Source organism: Carassius auratus, chromosome 36 (assembly GCF_003368295.1).
Source record: "Carassius auratus strain Wakin chromosome 36, ASM336829v1, whole genome shotgun sequence".
Taxonomy (NCBI): domain Eukaryota; kingdom Metazoa; phylum Chordata; class Actinopteri; order Cypriniformes; family Cyprinidae; genus Carassius; species Carassius auratus.
In genome coordinates, this window is record NC_039278.1 from 9,137,361 (window position 1) to 9,158,196 (window position 20,836).

Sequence of the window (20,836 nt, forward strand, 5' to 3'; positions counted from 1 at the left end):
TGCTCTTGTTTTTGTGTCATATCAGGACACAACTCTGTATAATGACATGGGTATGACACAGGTATTACAAGGAGAGGGTGACTTATGAGGACATAACCCTTGTCCCTATTTTTCAAAATGCATATAAATCATACAGAATGAGATTTTTTGAGAAATTAAAAATGCACAAAGTTTCCTGTGAGGGTTAGGGTTAGGTGTAGGGTTGGTGAAGGGCGATAGAATATACAGTTTCTACAGTATAAAAACCATTACACCTTTGGGATGAACACACTTTACACAAAAACAAACGTGTGTGAGAGAGAGAGTGAGTATGAGTGCGTGTGTGAGTGTGTGTGTGTGTGTGTGAGAGAGAGAGAGAGAGTGTGTTTGTGAGTGAGTGTGAGTGTGTATGTGGAGGTACTGAATGCTATGCATTTTTATATCTCTTTCACCATTTATTTCTGTATTTGTAACAGTTCAGTTTGTACCTTGAAATGCTGGGTGATCTATCTGGTGATGATGGGGGGGGGGGATTTGGGTTTTGCTGACGGACCCTCCATGCCTTTCGCTCATATCTCTTCTCCCTTTCACTCAAATTACTTACTCTCTTTCTTTTTTGTGTGTCAATGTCACGGACATAGCTCTGTTTCCTTTCCTGCAAATACTCTGCTCTGCATCCCTACGCTTTCTGTATAGTCGCTGTTTCTCAGCTGCGCTCAGTTTAGCCATACCCTCAATTTAGAAATACATGACCAAAGGAGGATTAACAATGACAAAGAAAAGTTAGAATCACAATTTTAGTGCTATTTTATGCAAAATAACTAAATGAATAGCTTTGAACAAAGTTTATCTATAAAAGGGAGTCACTGGTGTTACTGATCTTCACTGGTGTTACCCATAAGGAAGGTGACACCAGTGACAGTAACACCAGTGACAATTTTCATGAAAACTGCATTTTACAAAATGGCTGCTGCAAGGTATCAAACCACATGTTGTCAATCATGGTGTACTCACTAAATTAAGTAGTTTAATCCATTTGTATTCTAGTTTTTTACAATGCCCAAACAATAAAAGAGGTCATACCAGTGACTTCAACTAAAAGCTTCATATGAAATCATGAGATAAATGAGAAGATTTCTGATAATTGAAAAGAGACAGTGGACTTACCATGGGCTTCTCTTCATAGATCTCCAGAAAATTGGAAGAAGAAAGTCGAGTGATGTCATCAGCGTGATTGTTATTTCAAAATAAGAGCTTTTTTGTTAAATGGTAACACCAGTGACACAACTCCAGGGGACCACTACTTTCATTATATATTTTATAATATTTATTTAGCATTTTGTTTTTTAATGTAATTTACATCATATATTTTATAGTTATGGGCACATGGTTGTATTTTAAATGGAAGAAAACACTGTTTTTGACCTCAAAATAAAGCATTTTCCCTCTGTACATGACTGTGGGGACGAGCACTTCTGTGGTGCTTGGAATTCTAATTAATTAATAAAAATCAAATATTGCCACATTGATGGCTCAAGAAAGTGTAATTGTTCAAATAACATATTGTTTCATTTTTAAATATAAAAAAATTGTAAACCTAAAGTGTTTTTCAAGTGTAATATTTCTGTAAAGGCTAAGGACAGAAAAATGGACATTTCCGTAGAATGACCCATATATGAAGTATGTTCCTTGCTAACAAAAAATATGTTCATGTTATATGTTATAGACAACAAATAAAGGTTTCTATAGATGTGACGTGAATATATTTTTTTGAATTAAAATATAATATATAATATATATATGAAGGGTAACAAATGCTTTTAAAAATATACATTTAAAAATATATATTGTTATTCTTTTTTTCCGTATGGGAGCATCACCCACCCTGTTCGAGTCTGGACCAATACGAGGGTCATCGGTGAGAATCGGAGCCAATGAGAGGACAGGAGTCCCTTGATGTTGCGAAAGGAAGACGCGTCCATGTAACGGGATTCCTCACATCTGCGTTCACTGCCATCAGGCACGAAGCTTATGCTCACGGAATCCAGTGTAATATAAACTTAAAGGTAAAAGCTACATTTTATCTCACGCATTTATGGCCTTTATTTGGTCTTGCTCGAGCAATCACTTGTGGTTGAATAGTGTGAATAGTTCATATATTTAACATGTAAGTTAAACGGTCGCAGGCTTCTTCCTCTTTTGTGGCAGCAAGCAGGAACAGTTCACCCAAAACGACATCGCTTCCGTTTGGTTATAAATATAAACGGACTGTTTTTTTTTTTTAAATGGCCGACATGACAAACGTTTCTGGCTTTATGACTGGGATTGCTGAACACTGTTTTGGCTTGACTTGCACAAACACGTCGAGTGTCTTTTCTGTCCCCCTCTCTCTCTTCAGATGCAGTTTATGCTGCTCTTCAGCAGGCAGGGAAAGCTGCGGCTGCAGAAGTGGTACGTGCCTCTGTCGGACACCCAGAAGAAGAAGATCTCCCGGGAGGTCATTCAGATGGTACTGGCTCGCAAACCCAAGATGTGCAGCTTCCTGGAATGGAGGGATCTGAAAATAGTCTACAAAAGGTTAGAAAGCCATACTGAATGATGTTTACTGCATGGAGGGAACTACAGATCCATTGTGTTCGGCACTTTCCATGAACACGGTACTCTTGGGTGTTCCCTGACTTACAAAAAAAAAAAAGCCTTATGGGCACAATTCCCATGTTTTTGTTTGTGTGTGTTTGACATATTTACATGTCTGATAAACTGTTATCTGACTAACCTAATAAGAAAAGCTGGTAGAAGCAAGTTTTAAACACCTTCAATGTTTGTATCAACCCCTTAAAATGCTGAACATGGTCTGTCCCACATTAGAGCTCTAGTCTAGACCTTCTCAGCTGTACTCAGCATTTTAAATTACAGCAATGTTACTTTTGACATGTTGAATTCATTGTAGTAATTAATTATTTAATTAAAGGGATGGTTCACATTCAGTTGCTGGTCCTCATTGACTCCCATAGTGTTTTTCCATAGGGATTTTTTTTTTTAAAGAGTTACAAACTATGAACCAAACCAACCAGCTACGAGGAGAATCACAACTTCAATTTGACGCAAAAAAGTATTTGAAAATCAGACAAGACTGAATTTAACAGCTTCAGTAAAGGGAAGAAAATCCCATGAATCATGATGCAAATGACATTGAAATCCATGGTGAAAGTCTATTTGACTGCCCAGTGCTACTTTAATCACAGTCATCATTATTGCCTTTGATACTTTCTCCCTGGTAGATGAGAATGACTGTTCAGGACAAAATGATCCTGTTTTTGATGGTTTGTAATACTGTGTAGCTTTGCACTGTGGCCAGACTGAAAGAGGAACAGAGAAATGCGTTTCATTTTCATTGTACTGTTTGTGTTTAGATGATGATCTTATTTTGCATTTCAGATATGCCAGCCTATATTTTTGCTGTGCTGTGGAGGATCAGGAAAATGAGTTGATAACCCTGGAAATCATCCACAGATACGTGGAGCTGCTGGACAAATATTTTGGCAGTGTGAGTTTTATGTCAGCATTAGCTTTTTAACCTCACGAAAAAATTGCTGTTTCACCATTTACTGCTCTTTCATTGTTCCAAACTTGTATGACAATGACTCATGATTTGTATGACAATGATTTTTTTTTTAAAAACACCATAAAGTAGTGCTGCATGATAAATCATTACCACAATTTCTTCTTCTCTCAATTCTTTTTTTTAAGCTTATAATTGTCTGTGATATTTGCCATCTGGCTACTTATACTGAAAAGTTTCATTTTAATATGGCACTTGCTTTATCTAACCGATAACAAGCTTTCACAGACTTTCATGGTAGCGGCTGCCAGATACCAAGAGTTTAAATCCTCCAATTAGAGCTTCTTCATAAATTGATACGTTTTCTTCCCAGTGGTTTACTCAATACCCCCAACCTGGCAACCAGGCAAACATGATCTCTCTATTCTACATTACAGAAAAAGCGCTGAAAACACTGGCAAATCTAAGTTGGAGTTTAGCCATCCTTATTAAAATATTCAACTCCAAAAAAAGTGTAATGCAGCCAATCGGTTTTCTTTCATATGGTCATTTGTTCTCTTTGCTGTGACTTAATTTGCCAGCAAATCATGTGAGTGCAATGATTCGGATGAAATGTAAAAAAAAAAAGAAAAAAGAATGACATTAGCCATGATTAATAATTGTGATTTTATATTTCGTTATTAACCGTTTATTGTGATTATTGTATTAACCAATGGCAATATGTTGCTATATTTAAACCACAATCACTCATTGTGAAACTCCAGGTGTGTGAACTGGACATTATCTTCAACTTTGAGAAAGCCTATTACATTCTGGATGAGTTCATACTGGGTGGTGAAGCCCAGGAGACCTCGAAGAAGAACGTGCTGAAGGCCATAGAGCAAGCTGACATGATGCAGGAGGTGAGGAACACAAATACTGTCTGAGTTTTTAGAATGTGAAATTAAATAGTTAATTTTTTTTGTTTTTGAATGAGTTTTCTCTGATTCTCCTCTCTAACAGGAAGCCGAGGCACCACGTAGCGTTCTGGAGGAGATTGGACTGACATAAATGATGAGAACTCCTCCAACCCAAACACTTAGACTCATCTCCCTTTCTTTTTTTCTGTGGGCATTTTCTCTACACTTGTATTTTAGGTTATTTTGCAGGCAAAAGTAGTGTTTGAAATGATCAGCACTTCCTGAATAAAGTTAGATACTGACGTTTGGATTTCTCCTGCCAAACATCTGAGCGAATCCAGCACGTTGAAGTGGTCGTCTTAGTAGTTATGCAAATTTCCCATAGTGCTTGGTTGTTTTGATCAGTAAATGTGTAGCAAAGTTTAATGTCAATGTCCCCACACTTCTCTGTAGATTTTAACCATTACCTCTCACCTTCAGCTGCCTTAAAACACTCCTTTCCAGCTCACAATGTTTGCCAGTATCTTATGCAACTCTCAGTAGATCCGAGTCAATGGGTTGTCACTGTTCGAGACCAAGACTTGCTGAAGAGGTACAGACCAAACACTCTTATTAAAAGGGGGGAAATAGCTTATGTAACATCAACATTCAAAATTTTGGGCCTAAATTCATGGATTGTATTAATTAAGGCACAAGTAAACATCAGTATTAGTCAATTCTTGACCAGAATCACTGTAAACACTTAATTAGTTAAGGCATATCAGGCATTTGCCATTCAACAGCTAAACGTTTTATTTCCAAAGCCAAAGAATCTACACCATCCTCATGCCTTTTTTTTCCTTAAAAGCATCTTTGTATGCTTTCGTATTGGACTTTGATTTTCTGACTTCCTCTTGAATATGTCCTTTGAAGATTCATCAAAACAGAATAAAAGTCAGATATTGCAATATGATGTGTAAATCTTTGGTGAGCTTTTACTAATGACAATATAATTTGGTATGTATACTCATCATGAAATGGAAATAAACCCCTTAATGCATCTTAAAGTGATAGTTCACCCAAAAATCAAGCTCAATTTGTTCCAAACCCCTATGCGTTTCTTTTTTCTGTAGATAATACAAAAGAAGACACTAAGAAAGCTAGTAACCAAACAGTTCCTAGTCCCCATAGACTTCCATAGTATTTTTGCTTAATATGGAAGTTAATTGGGATCAACAATTGTTTGGTTACCAGCATTATAGAGAATATCTGCTTGTATGTTCAACAGAAGAAAGAAACTAAACTTTAGTTTTCATTTTTGAAAAGGTAAATTACCTTACTGTGAACAATTAATGAATGCAAAGTCGTGGGGAATTCGTGGCCTAATGGTTAGAGGGTTGGACTCCCAATCGAAGGGTTGTGAGTTTTAGTCTCGGGCCGGATGGAATTGTGGGTGGGGGGAGTGCATGAACAGCTCTCTCTCCACCTTCAATACCACGACTTAGGTGCCCTTGAGCAAGGCATCGAACCCCCAACTGCTCCCCGGGCGCCGCAGCATAAATGGCTGCCCACTGCTCCGGGTGTGTGCTCACAGTGTGTGTGTGTGTGTGTGCATTTCGGATGGGTTAAATGCAGAGCACAAATTCTGAGTATGGGTCACCATACTTGGCTGAATGTCACTTCACTTTTTTTAAACATTGAATTTTAAATGTACTTTTTGAGCTCATACTTTTTAATAAAAATGTCATAATTGGAACGTCAGATGTCTTTCTGGTGACATATGCAAGACTTATCCAATGATTTGTGAAATTCACAACTGATGGACAGAATCACAGTCCACACTGAACGTTTTTTTTCTTTGTCAATAATTTGTTACACTCTGATGAACGTCGCAACATGGAAGTAAATATCTGCTGCTACTTACTGTATTTTTCGGACTATAAGTCGCACCTGAGTATAAGTCGCATTTATTTAGAACCAAGAACCAAGAGAAAACATTACCATCTACAGCCGCGAGAGGGCGCTATATGTTCTCAGTGTAGGCTACAGGAGCACTGAGCAGCATAGAGCGCCCTCTCGCAGCTGTAGATGATTTCTCTTGGTTCATGTCAAATTAATTTTGATAAATAAGTCGCACCTGTCCAACTATGAAAAATAGTGCAACTTATATTGCGGAAAATACGTTACGTTATGTCGAGGCATTAACGCTCACCCACATAATGTCTTCGAGCATCTCAGTGACGAAGAAAATATCATTTCTATAATCAACGCTTTTCACAAGGTTTTAGAAAACTCTAGATTTAATTAAAAATGTACAGACAATGTATTCATAAGCAAAATCAGGAACCTAGGCATTTTGTCATGCAAACTAAAATAACAACAGCTGCTTTCTGACAACAGAAACACAGTTTATGTATATTTATATATCTATCCAGACTGTGTGGTGCTATCAGATTTGGTAGCATCTAGCGCACAATCATTGTCCTGTTCCGGATGACAACCCTCCAAATTTGTGGTCTCTTCTGTATCTACTGGTGATCCAGTGCTGGATGCCACCACCGCTGTACATTCATCAGCAGGAGTTTGTGATTTAGACGGCATCTCATCACCCTCCTCATTCTGGGAGTCTTTATCAGACTCTGAGCTTGAGCTGCGTGATTTACTCTTCTTTCGTTTGCGTTTCTTTTTGCCCTTTTTCTTCTTCTTGCTTTTTTTAGAGTGCTTGTGGTGATGTGCATCCATTCGATCAGAGTTGTCAGGGCTTTGGCTTTCCTTCCTATGACTCCTCCTTTTCACAGATCCGTTTTTGGACACCTGTTCTGGGCTGTTTGATTTTGATATCTGGCTTCTCACGTCTGCTGATGTACATTCGCCTTGCTTCAACCTCTCTCTGCTGTGGGATCGGCTCCTGCTCCTTCTGGATTGCTCTCTCTGAGACGCTGATCTTCTTGTCATTGATTGCTGTGATTTCCTTCTCTCTCTGCTTCTGCTACGACTCCGCTTTTCATCATTTCGACTCCGCCTCTCCCGGCTGCGACTCCGCCTTCCCCTGTAACTGTACCGCTCACGGCTGTGGCTCCTTCGATCTGTCCTCCTGCGCTGGGATGAGTGCACAGGACTATTTCCACGCTGGGACCACATTCCATCTCTGCTGCCCAAATGGCGACTAGAAAAGCCTCCAGTGCGATCAGGGGACATATGAAGGTCACGGTCCGCCTCCCAGAATTCATTGTCTGGGTTCCTGAACACATGGAGGAAGTTGCAGTGTTTCCCCTTTGGACATTTCCGTCTGTCGAAAAGACCTGAGAACGTAAGAAAAATAATATAACTATATAAGACATACATAAAGAAAGGTCAAGAATAGTGATCAAATGAAGAAACTTCTACTATTTAGAGATTGAGAAATATAGTTTTTTATTTAGACTGACTATTTAGTTTTTCTTACCACATATGGCTGTTTTCCATCTAGTTACTGGGGAGAATTCACATTGCAGTTGTCTTCCAGCATACCAGCGGCCATTAAACATCATGAACGCTTCTCTACATTGCTCCTCTCTGCAGGCATATAAACAGACATATCAAAATAAAATACTTCTCCTCTGCAGCATTGTGTCTAATATAATAACACTGGACTTACGTGTCATACTGAACGTAAACGTTCCCTCTCAAGTGAGGTTCAAAGTTGCAGCTCACCTATTAAAATATGGGAAAATAATGATTGTTAATTAATTTTTTGTTTATTTATGAATTTGATTTCAGCATGCTCTATTTCTATTTCACATCTATTGATTTAATATAACCTTAATTTAAATCATTTAATGTTTTAAAAAATTGTATCTATTGTATTTTAAACCAGTGTTATTTTAGTACCATTAAGATGCTATTATTTTGAGTCTGTTCTTTTAATTTAATTGTAGTTTCAGTAATTGTGTTTAGTCTATGTTTATATAGTTATTATTACAATTTGAGTTATTTTACACCAATCTTTACAACAACATTTTTAGTTCAAATAAACTTTTTCGGATTGTTTTAATTTAAGTCTCAGTTTAAGTTATAATAACACTGATTTAAACATTGCATTCTATTTAAATGTGTCGTTTCCATCATGTTGATGATTTTTAGGTCTTTCATTTAAATGACCTTGAACTGCAGCACCCTCCCTGCGTTCTTGAACTCCGGCAGAGCGTCTTCATAGAAATCCAGGAACTGCTGGTGCATTTCCTCCTCGCTGTACTCAAGACTGGCATCAGTGTCGTAGTCATCCCGTCTGCTCTGCTCCATCCCGAATGTCACAAACATCCCCCTCACCATCAGAGTGGTGCTGGATGCTGGGTGCTCATGCTTTCGGGAGCACCTGTTAAAATAAATATATCATTAAAAACAAAAACCCGACCAGAACTGTAATTTTGACTGTCAAAAGCCTGTGACAAACTCCTTGGAAACAGCTGCTTAATAAATACGTACCGGTCTCCAAACCTACAAGCACCCGTTTTAAGGAAGAAGGGGCAGTTTGCCTTGTCCTTTTCAGTTCCAAAATCCTTTGGGGCATCAGGGTTTTTCCAAGGACCACCATTTTCCAGCTAATTGCAACAAAATAATGGAGACTTTTCATGATTTCATTATTATAGAAAACTGCATTTTCCAACTTACATTTGACGTGGAAAGCAAGATGTTACCTGACTCTCTGCTTGATCCAGCATTTTCTGTACAGCTTCCTATAAATGGTGCAAACATACACAGTATGGCGGGTGAAATTCTGTGGTGTGCAAGCACATGTCTGTTAGAATTAGTTAAGACAATCTGTCAGATAATTTGTACAGTATCGACTGAAGTTATCTGTATTTTGTCATTCAAGTCTGACTGTTTGTTGCAGGGCTTCTCAAACATCTTGAGGCCTTACAGGGGACACCCTCAAAATTATAACAGTAAATATAATTATGTAATTAGACATGTTTTTTTATTACTCCATTTTAATTTAACCATGCATGTGCTTATGCATGGTTAAATGAAAATTTAGATATAAAAAAAAGAATGCTTATTAATTGACAGCACAAACACATACAATTTCACAACAATTTGTTAAAAGTTGTATATTTAGACCCATGAAATCTTTTCGATCTTTTTCTCAAATTCCATTTTAATGTTTAAACTGTAATCACCTAAAAGCATGTCTAATCGAATAAATTAGTAAAATGTTAATATTTTAATACTTAATATTACAATAACATGAAATGTTGTATTATTTATTAATTTCTATGTTGTCTGCTTTATTAATATTAATGCTTTAATATTTCTGGATTTGTGATTTGTACAAATTTATCTAAATAACTGGCAATCAAGAGAAGGCATAAAACATGAACAAAATGTAATAAAACCCAATTGTTTTTTTTTGCCAAATGCTGTACAAGGGGGTTACTATTAAAATAAAACTATATAGAAGAAAAACTAGTGTGATAGTATTTTATATATATATGTATGTATATATATGTATCTATAGTTGTAATAACAGAATCCCTGGTTTATAGCACATAATAATGATTTTCTCTTCTGTAACATCAATAAGCAACATTATCCCAAGTGACATGAAAAGATACATGTTCTTCACTGGAAGTGGACACTTGCTGCATTCTAAATCATTTTTGTGTATCTTGGTTAAGGAAACAAAGACAATAATATTCTGCTAAACAAACACATATCACACACTGTACATATGAAACACAGATTTATGGCACAAGACTGGAAGCCTTTAAAGGCTGATTTGTCTCAGGAAGCATGAGATGTTTAGATGTCTGATGTTGGAATAATGTGTAAGAGCAATAGAGGATATATGTAGACATCTGCATCTTTATCCTCCCAGTGCAGGGATCACCTCTCTCTCTCTCTTCTGCTGTTCCTTCTGCTCCCGCTCCTCTTTTTCTTTCCTTTGCTGCTCCTCCCATTCCTCTCTGATCCTCATCTTTGGTTACAGAAGGACACAAAAGAAGATATTGGAGAATTATATGTATATAATGTATATGTATATGAGAATGTCATGAATTTAATGTCACAGTGACATGTAACTTTAGATTGCTCACCTCTTCTTCCTCCTTTCTCTTTTGGGCTGCCTCTTCTCTCGCTCTCTTCAGCTCAAATTCTTCCTGTGCAATTCTTTCTCTCTCCAGCCATTCCTGGTGTAATCGCTCACTAGACATGTAGATTAACAGTGTGATATATTGGAAGTTTGTCCAAATATTAATCACTATTAACAATAGCTTATACTGAACTTTAAAGGACAAACCTCTGATCTTCAACCGTCTGTTCTTCCTCATCTTCAGTTTGGTGCTCCTCATTTTTTGAATGATCTAGAGCTGAAAAAGATGCATGAAATATATATATATATATACAAATATATGTACAGACACACACTTTTATATACATTATATACATTCATGCATGGTATGTTTGTGTGTGTGTGTGTGTGTGTGTGTGTACACACACACACACACACACACACACACACACACACACACACACACACACACACACACACACACACACACACACACACACATAAATAACAAAAATTTCGTAAATTACGTTAACGTTAGCTATAATCAAAATATAAGTTACCAGCTTCTCTTAATTTGGCAATAGCTTGACGTTTCCTTTTCCTTCGCTCTCGTTTAAGAACAGCCCGTCGTTGTTTTTGACTAAAAAGAGATTAATAAAGAGTGATAAATAAACCGTTTTTGTTAAGTCTGCATATTAATTTCTACAGAGCTCCAGAATAAACCCTTCATACAACACCTGAGCACAACAGAAGCAGTTTCAGACTCATCTATCTGACTCTCGGAATCTCGTGTCTGACACGAGCAACAGTTATCGTCCGTCATTTTAAACCATTATTTACACATTTCACAAGTAACTTAGACGGCAAAAGCTCTCGATAAAGACAACACATTTCCCAGCAATCATTCCACACGCGCGCAGAGATGACGTCAGTTTTATAGTCGTGCTCTGAAAGCGTTAACGCGCATGCTCAGATTCGCACGAGGAAGTCAATTCACTCCAGCGAATCGGTTCATTCTGGACGACTCGTTAAAATTAAGCACTTATATTGTGAAAACTAGAATAAAGGAAACTTTAATAAATCAGTGCAACAGAAAGTTTCATCGTTGTTCCCAGTATTGATGCCTATGACGATGATGATGATAAAAAATGTAGTCTTCTTACTAAGCAGTCATCTAGAATACATATAACCTACCCAAACTTGACAGGGTTATATAAAAATGGAAAGGGAAATGGAAAAAATTGAGAAAAAAAGCATTGCACATATTTAACAGTTGCGTAGATTTGCATTGCTTTTTATGTTTAGATATTTTCAAACATGCCTGTGTTTTCATGACAAATTTAAAGTATTCACACATAGACATTTTCCATTCTGGATTTTATGAAAATAAATACTATTATAATAATTACTTTAGGGTAGTAACTGATTACATGTAATCTTACATAATCAGATTTCAAAAATTAAGTACTTTTATTAAAATTAAATGATTCCTAATTTATTGATATTCCAATTCCAATCTTTCTAATTTTCCTTTCTAAAATAGCTTATGGCTTATATACATTCAGAAAAACTTCCAGTTTTGTGGACATTGAAACAAAGACCAACAATGTTCAGGTGGCTACACAGCATTTAATTTAAACAAGTGTTTCAACACTGAATCCACTAGTGATGAGCACATTAATGTGTATTTGAATTATCACTCAGTAGGTTTTTCAACCATGTATTACTATGTCTTCGGAATGCTTTTTTTTCTTTCAGACACATTAAAATGCACAGATTCAAATTATTTATTATTTACATGTAATGCTGTAATTCCCAGGGAATCTTTTTCACCTAATATATTTATTTGGAGGCCATAATTTGCATAATGTGCATATTCACGGTTCTCTGACGTTGGTTAATGGTCACATGACAAGAAGGAAAACAAATAATTTTTTTAGTAAGTGCTTTATTTTGATTGCTGTTGAAATTATTCATTTAAATTTTAATTATTAGCTTTTCATTAAATTCGTTAACCCACTGTAGTTCCTTGATGAACCCATGTTTGGAAAAACCTAATTTCACACCTAAACTAGATAATTTTTGATAATTCTTAATTTCTTTTCTGCCATACTCCAATTCTTGTTAAAGGAACACACTAGACATGCACTTTTTGTGTGAAATCTTTTTGTCCGTGAAAAGTGTGCTGTCACTTTAATTGAGAGTCGCTTGCGTCACCTGTTCAGTGAATTGATTAATCGGTTTGACTGAATCATAAAAAGAATCGGTTCAGAACCACGACTCGCTTGGGAATCGGACAGTAAACCCCTGCAAACTGATCTGTTATTTCTGGCTTTTTGGCTGTAAACCCCATTGTTCATTCAGTGGCTACACCGCAGAAAAGACGCCGAAATGGCAGACAAAGAAGGTAAAGTTTCCACGTAGTGAATAGCGTGCATTATTTTTAGTTTTGGCAGAGTTTGTTAGGTTTAGCCTAAACTGCTAATGGATTTGACCCACATATTGACCCGAAATGTCACAATCTACGTCATTTTTTCCAAATGCTAACGGTTCACTTAAGTTTAAACTACTGATATTATTTAATAATTTATCAAAGCAGGTTGAACTTTTTGTTGTTCTTGACTTCCCTCCATCATTCAAATGCTGCAGTGTAACTGCTAGATCAAGTAACATTTTAGTTTCTGCTTTATATGACAATACAGCAACCCACAAGGCAGTTATAATGAAATGTGTTCATTTGGATGCGTTTGTCCCGAATAGATCCATCTGTTTTCTTTCCTCAGTATACGATGATGCAGTGGAGGAGAGAGTCATAAATGAGGAATACAAGATCTGGAAGAAAAACACACCATTCCTGTACGATCTAGTCATGACACATGCACTCGAGTGGCCCAGTCTGACAGTGCAGTGGCTTCCTGATGTCAACAGGTAATCCAGTAAAAAACATTCCACCTTCTGAACATAACAGATGACTATAATTTATTGTCTATCCCTGTGTAGGCCTGAGGGAAAGGATTACGTGGTCCATCGGCTGGTGTTGGGCACACACACATCAGATGAGCAGAACCACTTGGTTATCGCCAGTGTTCAGATCCCTAATGATGACGCTCAGTTCGACGCTTCCCACTATGACAGTGAGAAAGGAGGTAAGAGCTGATCGGACCCTTAACAGATGAACCTCAATATTCTTGTTCACGCTGAAGTCTCCATACTAAAATTGTAATTATGTGTGTGTTTCTTCAGCAGGTATGATCAGGATGTCAATTGATGAAAGAGAGGGAATCATTTCACAAATATGATGCATTTTCAACAATCTCAGACTGTGGACTGGATCTTGTTTTTGTCTGTATTTAGCATTTATAACCTGGAGAGGACTGTAAAGGGATAGTTCAAACATGAAAGCAATCCATATGAAAAAAGCAAGCATGTTTGAGCTTCCGCGTTTCCATATTTGATGTGCTTTATATGTGAATGAAAGCCTATATTATATCTGTTCATCATGTAAAACAGCTTTGTCTCTTCAGAAGACTTGGATTAAATTGTTTTTGGACATTATTAATGACTATATATATTTTTTCCCCAGAGTTTGGAGGGTTTGGATCGGTGAGCGGAAAGATCGAAATTGAAATTAAGATCAACCATGAAGGAGAGGTGAACAGAGCCAGATACATGCCACAAAACCCCTGCATCATCGCCACCAAGACCCCCACTTCAGACGTGCTGGTGTTTGACTACACCAAACACCCAGCCAAGCCAGGTCAGTGGGTCTCATTCACAAATGAACTGTCTGGATTATTTACACGCAGAAGATCGTCCCACAAAACAAAATCTGCCTAATTCACAACAGGTGCATACAAATATGAAATAGTTTTTAACCTTATGAGTTAAAAACGATATAATATGAGTAACCGAGTGCATGAGGTTTGCTGTTTGCAAAAAAAAAAACATCTTATAAGCGCTTTCAGCACAACCTTTCCTTTACTCTCAGAAAACACATGATGCTCTCATCTGAAAGATGCAAGATCCTCGAGTAAACCCAGACTACAGACCTCTGTGCATGCATTGTACCCAGAAAGCAAGTTATAACAGAGCTTTTCTAGTTCATTCACTGTAAATGATAAAATATTTTAGATTTTGTATGATTATAAGGCCACCCACAGTATTTGATTTTTATGTACACGCGGTTTTATTCTTTGTACATTTAGGAGGAAAGTTATTGGTGAACATTGATTTGTTCTTGTTGTCTCCATTGCATGGAGATTTTGTGCAAAACTTCATGCTTACACACTCTTAGTGTATGAAACCTAGTGTTTTTCAGTTTCTCCAAAGAAGCCAGTTAAATTATGCAAAAATGAAGGCTAATGATGGCTTTGATTAATTTGATTCATAAAAATCCAACTTTTGGTGTCGACATTTTATTTAAAAAGTAAAACGTTATTCTGCTCAGTGTTGTCCTACAAAAGAAATTGCAAACTGAAAGCTATAAAAATCTATTTAGTGGATGCATGTGGACTGCACCAAACATTGTGCAAAAAACCTTGCCTAAAGTAAGAAAGAAAAACAAAAGCAAAATTTTCACTCATCTGTTTAATTATTATTATGCATTTGTACTCTAAACGTTTAACGTCCAACAAAATTCTTATTGTGTTTGCACTATGTCTTTGTCTATGAAGTTTAATGGAGACTCGACACGTGTCTGCCAGAGCACCTAACAGGGCAAGCTGCTTTAAATAACTGTTTACTACTAATTAATACTAGTTTGTTTGAAGATTAATATGAAACGTATGTTTAGGACAGCTTAGGACCCACAGAAGCCCACTGTCTGGAATTTTTGGTTTGTCCATAGTAATGCATTATTCTCGAGTGTAAAGTGACAGATCTGTTGATCATTATTGATCACTTGTTGCAGCCTTATATTAAATGATGCATGAATACACTCGCTTGGAATAATAAACGTGGGTTGTCTGTTTGAAGACCCCAGTGGCGAATGTAGTCCAGACCTGAGACTGCGGGGGCATCAGAAGGAGGGATACGGTTTGTCCTGGAACCCCAACCTGAGTGGAAACTTGCTCAGTGCATCAGACGACCATGTGAGAGAGCTCACATCAAAGCAGTGCTAGTTTAGTATCATTGAGACACTTATAGTTTCTGTTAATATTTTGAAGATCTTGTATCTGGAACCTGTATGTTGCAAGATCATGTGTCGTTGTTCAACTTTAGACGATCTGTCTGTGGGACATCAGCGCTGTTCCAAAGGAGGGGAAGATCGTAGATGCCAAGACCATCTTCACAGGGCACACAGCTGTGGTGGAGGACGTGTCCTGGCACCTTCTACATGAATCGCTGTTCGGATCTGTGGCTGATGACCAGAAACTCATGATGTGAGTTAACAGTGCAGGAATGGATCAAATGATAATGATTAAACAGTTGAGCAGTGCATATTTTTTGGAGTGCATGTTAACAATTGAATGCATTCACAACAGGAGCAAGAGCAGGAGCATCAATTAAAGTGAATCACAGTGTTTTCAGCTCATTATTTATTTTTATATAATGTAGAGAGACCATGCTGTGCGTGGTTGCCAGGTTATCACAGACAATCAATCAATAAATCGAGAGAAGCAGAAATAGCAAGAGAGACTTAACTAAGATGATTGCACAATGAAATAAATGTCTTTCTTTTACAGTTGGGACACACGATCCAATAACACCGCAAAGCCCAGTCATTCTGTGGACGCCCACACGGCTGAAGTCAACTGCCTGTCCTTCAACCCCTACAGCGAGTTCATTCTGGCCACTGGCTCAGCAGACAAGGTCTGTACACGCTGTGATCTGCACACACGGCTGTGGAAGGTTTTGATTTGCAGATCCTTCCCTGTGCAGAAGAGAACCCCTTCTTCAGTTTTGACGCTCACTGGTTGATCTCTTGGTTTTTGGTTGTAGACTGTTGCATTGTGGGATCTGCGTAACCTGAAGCTAAAGCTTCACTCGTTTGAGTCACACAAGGATGAAATCTTCCAGGTAACGTTTAAAATTCTGTTACAGTGGAACAATATTCGAATCCACAAAGAATGTAAACAGAATATTTCAATATAATCCTGATGCTCTCAACAGGTCCAGTGGTCTCCTCATAACGAGACCATCCTGGCCTCCAGTGGCACAGACAGACGCCTCAATGTCTGGGATCTGAGGTATGGCATTATTACTCTCTCTGCTTTGTCAAATTGATTTGAGCACATTTCTGAAAATGGACTGTTATTTTTTTCTTTCTTAAAGGGATAGTTCACCCCAAAAAATGAAAAATATGCGATGATTTACTCACCCTCAAGCCATCCTAGGTGTGACTTTCTTCCTTTAGGCGAAAACAGTTGCAGTTATAATAAAAATTGCCCTGGCTCTTTCAAACCTTTGTATTGGTGGTGAATGGTGGTCAAGATTTTGAAGCCAAATAAAGTCTGTCCTTCCATCATAAAAAGTGTTCCAGATGGCTCAGAGGGGTTAAAAAAAGGCCTTCTGAAGTGAATTGATGCATTAAGAAAAATACCCATAATTAAATCTATCCACTAACTGTCCTGCCACGCAGGTTCACAAGAGAGTAAGTGTAGTGTAAGCTTCAGTGAGAAAATGATAGTTTTGCTTATGGCAAAGGAAAACTGTCTCTGACATTTTTCTTCATAAAACCTTGCTTTGCACTTCTAACTTGTGACCGATGTTTTATTTTGCTCTCTACTTCGCTCTTCCATGCTCTCATGAACGCACATAGGAAAGTTAGCGGAAGTTAGAGATAACAGTTTATAAGGTTTTAAATATAGATATTTTTTTCACATTGATTCATGTGGAGTACGTTTTATGATAGATGGATGCACTTTTATTTTGCTTCAAAATCATTCACTGCCATTATAAAGCTTAGAAGAGCCAGGAACACTGAAGGCATCAAAACTATGAATTAACACATGAGGAATTATATATGGAATTATATACATAACAAAAAAGTGTGAAACAACAGAAAATATGTCATATTGTAGGTTCTTCAAAGTAGCCACCTTTTGCTTTGATGACTGCTTTGCACACTCTTGTCATTCTCTTGATGAGCTTCAAGAGGTAGTCACCTGAAATGGTCTTCAACAGTCTTGAAGGAGTTCCCCGAGAGATGCTTAGCACTTGTTGGCCCTTTTGCCTTCTGTCTGTGGTCCAGCTCACCCCTAAACCATCTGGATTGGGTTCAGGTCCGGTGACTGTGGAGGCCAGGTCATCTGGCGCAGCACCCCATCACTCTCCTTCTTGCTCAAATAGCCCTTGATGCCTTCAGTGTGACTCTACAATTTTCATAGTCATGAAAATAAAGAAAACCCTTTGAATGAGAAGGTGTGTCCAAACTTTTGGTCTGTACTGTATATATATATATATATATATGTGTGTATGCATGTATGTTATGTATGTATGTATGTATGTATTTGTCTGAAAAAAGAAAGACATATACATCGAGGATGGCTTGAGGGTGAGTAAATCATGGGGTAATTAATTTTTTTATTTTTGAGTGAACTATGCCTGATGTTATTGTGAACTATTTATTGTACTAACTGGGTTTAGATCCACAAATGCCTTAAAGGTATATTGACTGTATTGTTACATGTATGTCCTGCAGTAAAATCGGAGAAGAGCAGTCTGCGGAGGACGCAGAGGACGGGCCACCTGAGCTGCTGGTGAGTAAAGAAGGACTTGCTGAAAATATTTAGCTTTTTCAATACTAAAATAAAAAATATTTAACCATTTCAATACTTCAGCAAAAACACATGATAAGATTGCAGCTGTTATATAAGAGGTTAAATGTTTATGTAACAATGAATATATATATATATATATATTGATCAATAATTCTTTATTAATTGGTAAGAATTTTTTTGAAAGAGGCTCACCAAAGTTGCATTTATTTATTTAAATAATTGTGGGGGAAGTCGTGGCCTAATGGTTAGAGGGTTGGACTCCCAATCGAAGGGTTGTGAGTTCAAGTCTCGGGCCGGACGGAATTGTAGGTGGGGGGAGTGCATGTAAAGTTCTCTCTCCACCTTCAATACCACGACTTGGGTGCCCTTGAGCAAGGCATCGAACCCCCAACTGCTCCCCGGGTGCCGCAGCATAAATGGCTGCCCACTGCTCCGGGTGTGTGCTCACAGTGTGTGTGTGTGTGTGTGTTCACTGCTCTGTGTGTGTGCATTTCGGATGGGTTAAATGCAGAGCACAAATTCTGAGTATGGGTCACCATACTTGGCTGAATGTTACTTCACTTCACTCACTCAATTTATTTAATATTAATAAATATTTTAATCTTTAAATTAATTTTTTTTCCTGCCGGCCTGAGACTCAAACTCACAACCTTTCGATTGCACGTCCAACTCTCTAACCATTAGGCCACGACTTCCCCTTAATTGAATGTTTTCTTGCTGGACAAAAAGTATTAATGTCTTACAACAACAAAATGTGTGTATTATAAATATTATATAATTGACATGTTTAGTTGTAAGTCAGCACAATTAAATAAATGGTACTACTGATCCTGTAGAAACACTCTTTTTTTTTTTTTTTAAGTGCTGTATGTAAGTTTTTGATTCTACTAAAGCATAAAAATACCATAATATATTTGCAGATATTCAAGAAACATGCCAAGTTAACATACTTGTTTATCTGAAAAACAATGCTACAGTTAGTTATTCCCCTTTGAAAATGTTTTTGGTTTGTGAAACCCACCCACTGGCAGTTCACCCAATTGTATTTCGGAATTCCTGGATTGCTAGATGCTGTAGAACACAGTGTATTTAATTTCATTTATTGTCAAATGCGCTCGTTCGTGTTGGTGTCATTAATCTGGCAACCTGTGTGTGTGCCAAGTCTGAGGAGGAGTCAATATTTTGAATTTGGGCTGCAATACCTAGTTCAACCACTCGGTGTCAATCCTACACACAGCACCTTTAAGTATCAACTTTATAACATCCCTATACTGACATCCACTCACATATTTTACAACAGCAATAAAAGTATGGATATAATAACAGAATAGAGGAGACTAGGATAATTACTTGGATTTATTTGTTTTGGCAGTTCATTCATGGTGGGCACACAGCTAAAATCTCAGATTTCTCCTGGAACCCAAATGAACCTTGGGTAATCTGTTCGGTGTCAGAGGACAACATTATGCAAGTATGGCAGATGGTAAGTGCAGCAAAACTTGAAAGATTTACCTTCCTTTGGGAATGAAAGTCACTAATGAAGTGGAGTGATTTGTAGTTTTTGATTCAGTTTGATATTGTATTAATGTCCTAATCTCCGACTGAACTTCTCTTGTGTAGGCTGAGAACATTTACAATGATGAAGAGCCAGACACCCCTGCGTCAGAGCTGGAGGGACAGGCGTCTTAACTGATCTTATTAAAGATCTTCAACCCTTTCATGGCTTCTTACTTCTCAGCTTTTGCTTTGCAGTATTATTCAGTAAAATCTATCCTCTTACTTCTTGCTCAATACATGCCTTCTGTAGACACTTTTCTAAAAGGTTCACCCCTCATCCATTGCGGTAGAGAAGTTTGGCCTCAGATGGTTTGGAGAAAGACTGCACCACTTATTCAATCACTTCTGAGAAGTTACGGCCTGGTGTGGCTTATCACAGTTTTAGTTTTTGTGCATAAACCTGATGTCAATTTGCAATAAATCTTTTGTAATAACTTTTAAAATGATTTTGTATTCCTAAATTGTTCACAACGGTCTGTACTTCAGTTGTTGAAAATAAAGTACAGATCAACTGTTAGATTTTTCTTTTTTGTTTCTCTTGACAAAAAGAGCTCATCAAATAGCACTTTTTATTAGTGATGCACCAAAAATGAAAACCCTGGGTCAAAAAATTCAGGATGCACTCAGTCGAAAGCCAAATGTGAGAAGCAAAGCACAAAACTTATTTTGATTATTAGATGGCAGGCACAATAATAATGTTGTGAAATTTGTGCATCAGCAGAAAACAGCACTGACTATACAAGACTGATCTTGTGATTTACAATTGCATATTAGTAATTAAAAGCGAGAAATCCGTATTGTTAATTCAGCACTAGTATGGAAGAAAAACAAGGTAATTGTGATTTTTTTTTAATCTCACATTTTTTTTTAGATCTGTTCTCGCAATCCTGACTTTATAATTCACAACTGTGAGTTTCAATCTAACAATTCTGAGATAAAAAGTCGCAATAACGTTTGTTTTTTCAGTGGTGGAAACAGGCTTCCATAGCACTAGTGTCCATCACACAGTGACATGTTATGTTTGGCTGCACGAAATAGACACAGAGGCATTCAAAACATGACTTCAGCCCTCCACTCTTTCTCTGCTCAG

At 37.4% G+C, this 20,836-nt stretch overlaps 3 protein-coding genes across 4 annotated transcripts; 2 read left to right on the forward strand and 1 right to left on the reverse strand.

Moving 5' to 3' along the window:
• Positions 1-1,898: 1,898 nt before the first annotated feature.
• ap1s2 (adaptor related protein complex 1 subunit sigma 2) lies at positions 1,899-5,400 on the forward strand. Its single transcript, XM_026221187.1, has 5 exons — positions 1,899-2,045; positions 2,378-2,556; positions 3,418-3,526; positions 4,306-4,443; positions 4,544-5,400. Exons 1-5 carry the CDS (start codon positions 1,914-1,916, stop codon positions 4,589-4,591), a joined length of 606 nt encoding a protein of 201 aa, XP_026076972.1. The 5' UTR covers positions 1,899-1,913; the 3' UTR covers positions 4,592-5,400.
• A 1,290-nt stretch (positions 5,401-6,690) lies between these two features.
• On the reverse strand, positions 6,691-11,387 carry zrsr2 (zinc finger (CCCH type), RNA-binding motif and serine/arginine rich 2). Its single transcript, XM_026221188.1, has 11 exons — positions 11,206-11,387; positions 11,029-11,108; positions 10,697-10,766; positions 10,494-10,602; positions 10,289-10,375; positions 9,096-9,134; positions 8,884-8,999; positions 8,560-8,773; positions 8,057-8,112; positions 7,865-7,974; positions 6,691-7,721 (listed from the first exon to the last, which is right to left on the reverse strand). Exons 1-11 carry the CDS (start codon positions 11,289-11,291, stop codon positions 6,847-6,849), a joined length of 1,842 nt encoding a protein of 613 aa, XP_026076973.1. The 5' UTR covers positions 11,292-11,387; the 3' UTR covers positions 6,691-6,846.
• Positions 11,388-12,730: 1,343 nt separating this feature from the next.
• rbbp7 (RB binding protein 7, chromatin remodeling factor) lies at positions 12,731-20,263 on the forward strand. Of its 2 annotated transcripts, none has more exons than XM_026221192.1 (12): positions 12,731-12,875; positions 13,252-13,396; positions 13,469-13,614; positions 14,049-14,225; positions 15,443-15,558; positions 15,689-15,849; positions 16,153-16,279; positions 16,409-16,486; positions 16,580-16,656; positions 18,111-18,168; positions 19,562-19,672; positions 19,810-20,263. In XM_026221192.1, the coding sequence occupies exons 1-12, from the start codon at positions 12,860-12,862 to the stop codon at positions 19,876-19,878; spliced, it is 1,281 nt and encodes a 426-aa protein (XP_026076977.1). In that variant the 5' UTR covers positions 12,731-12,859; the 3' UTR covers positions 19,879-20,263. The 2 variants fall into 2 exon arrangements, with proteins under 2 accessions (XP_026076977.1, XP_026076978.1); XM_026221193.1 differs by having other exon boundaries at positions 14,052-14,225.
• The last annotated feature ends 573 nt before the right edge of the window (positions 20,264-20,836 follow it).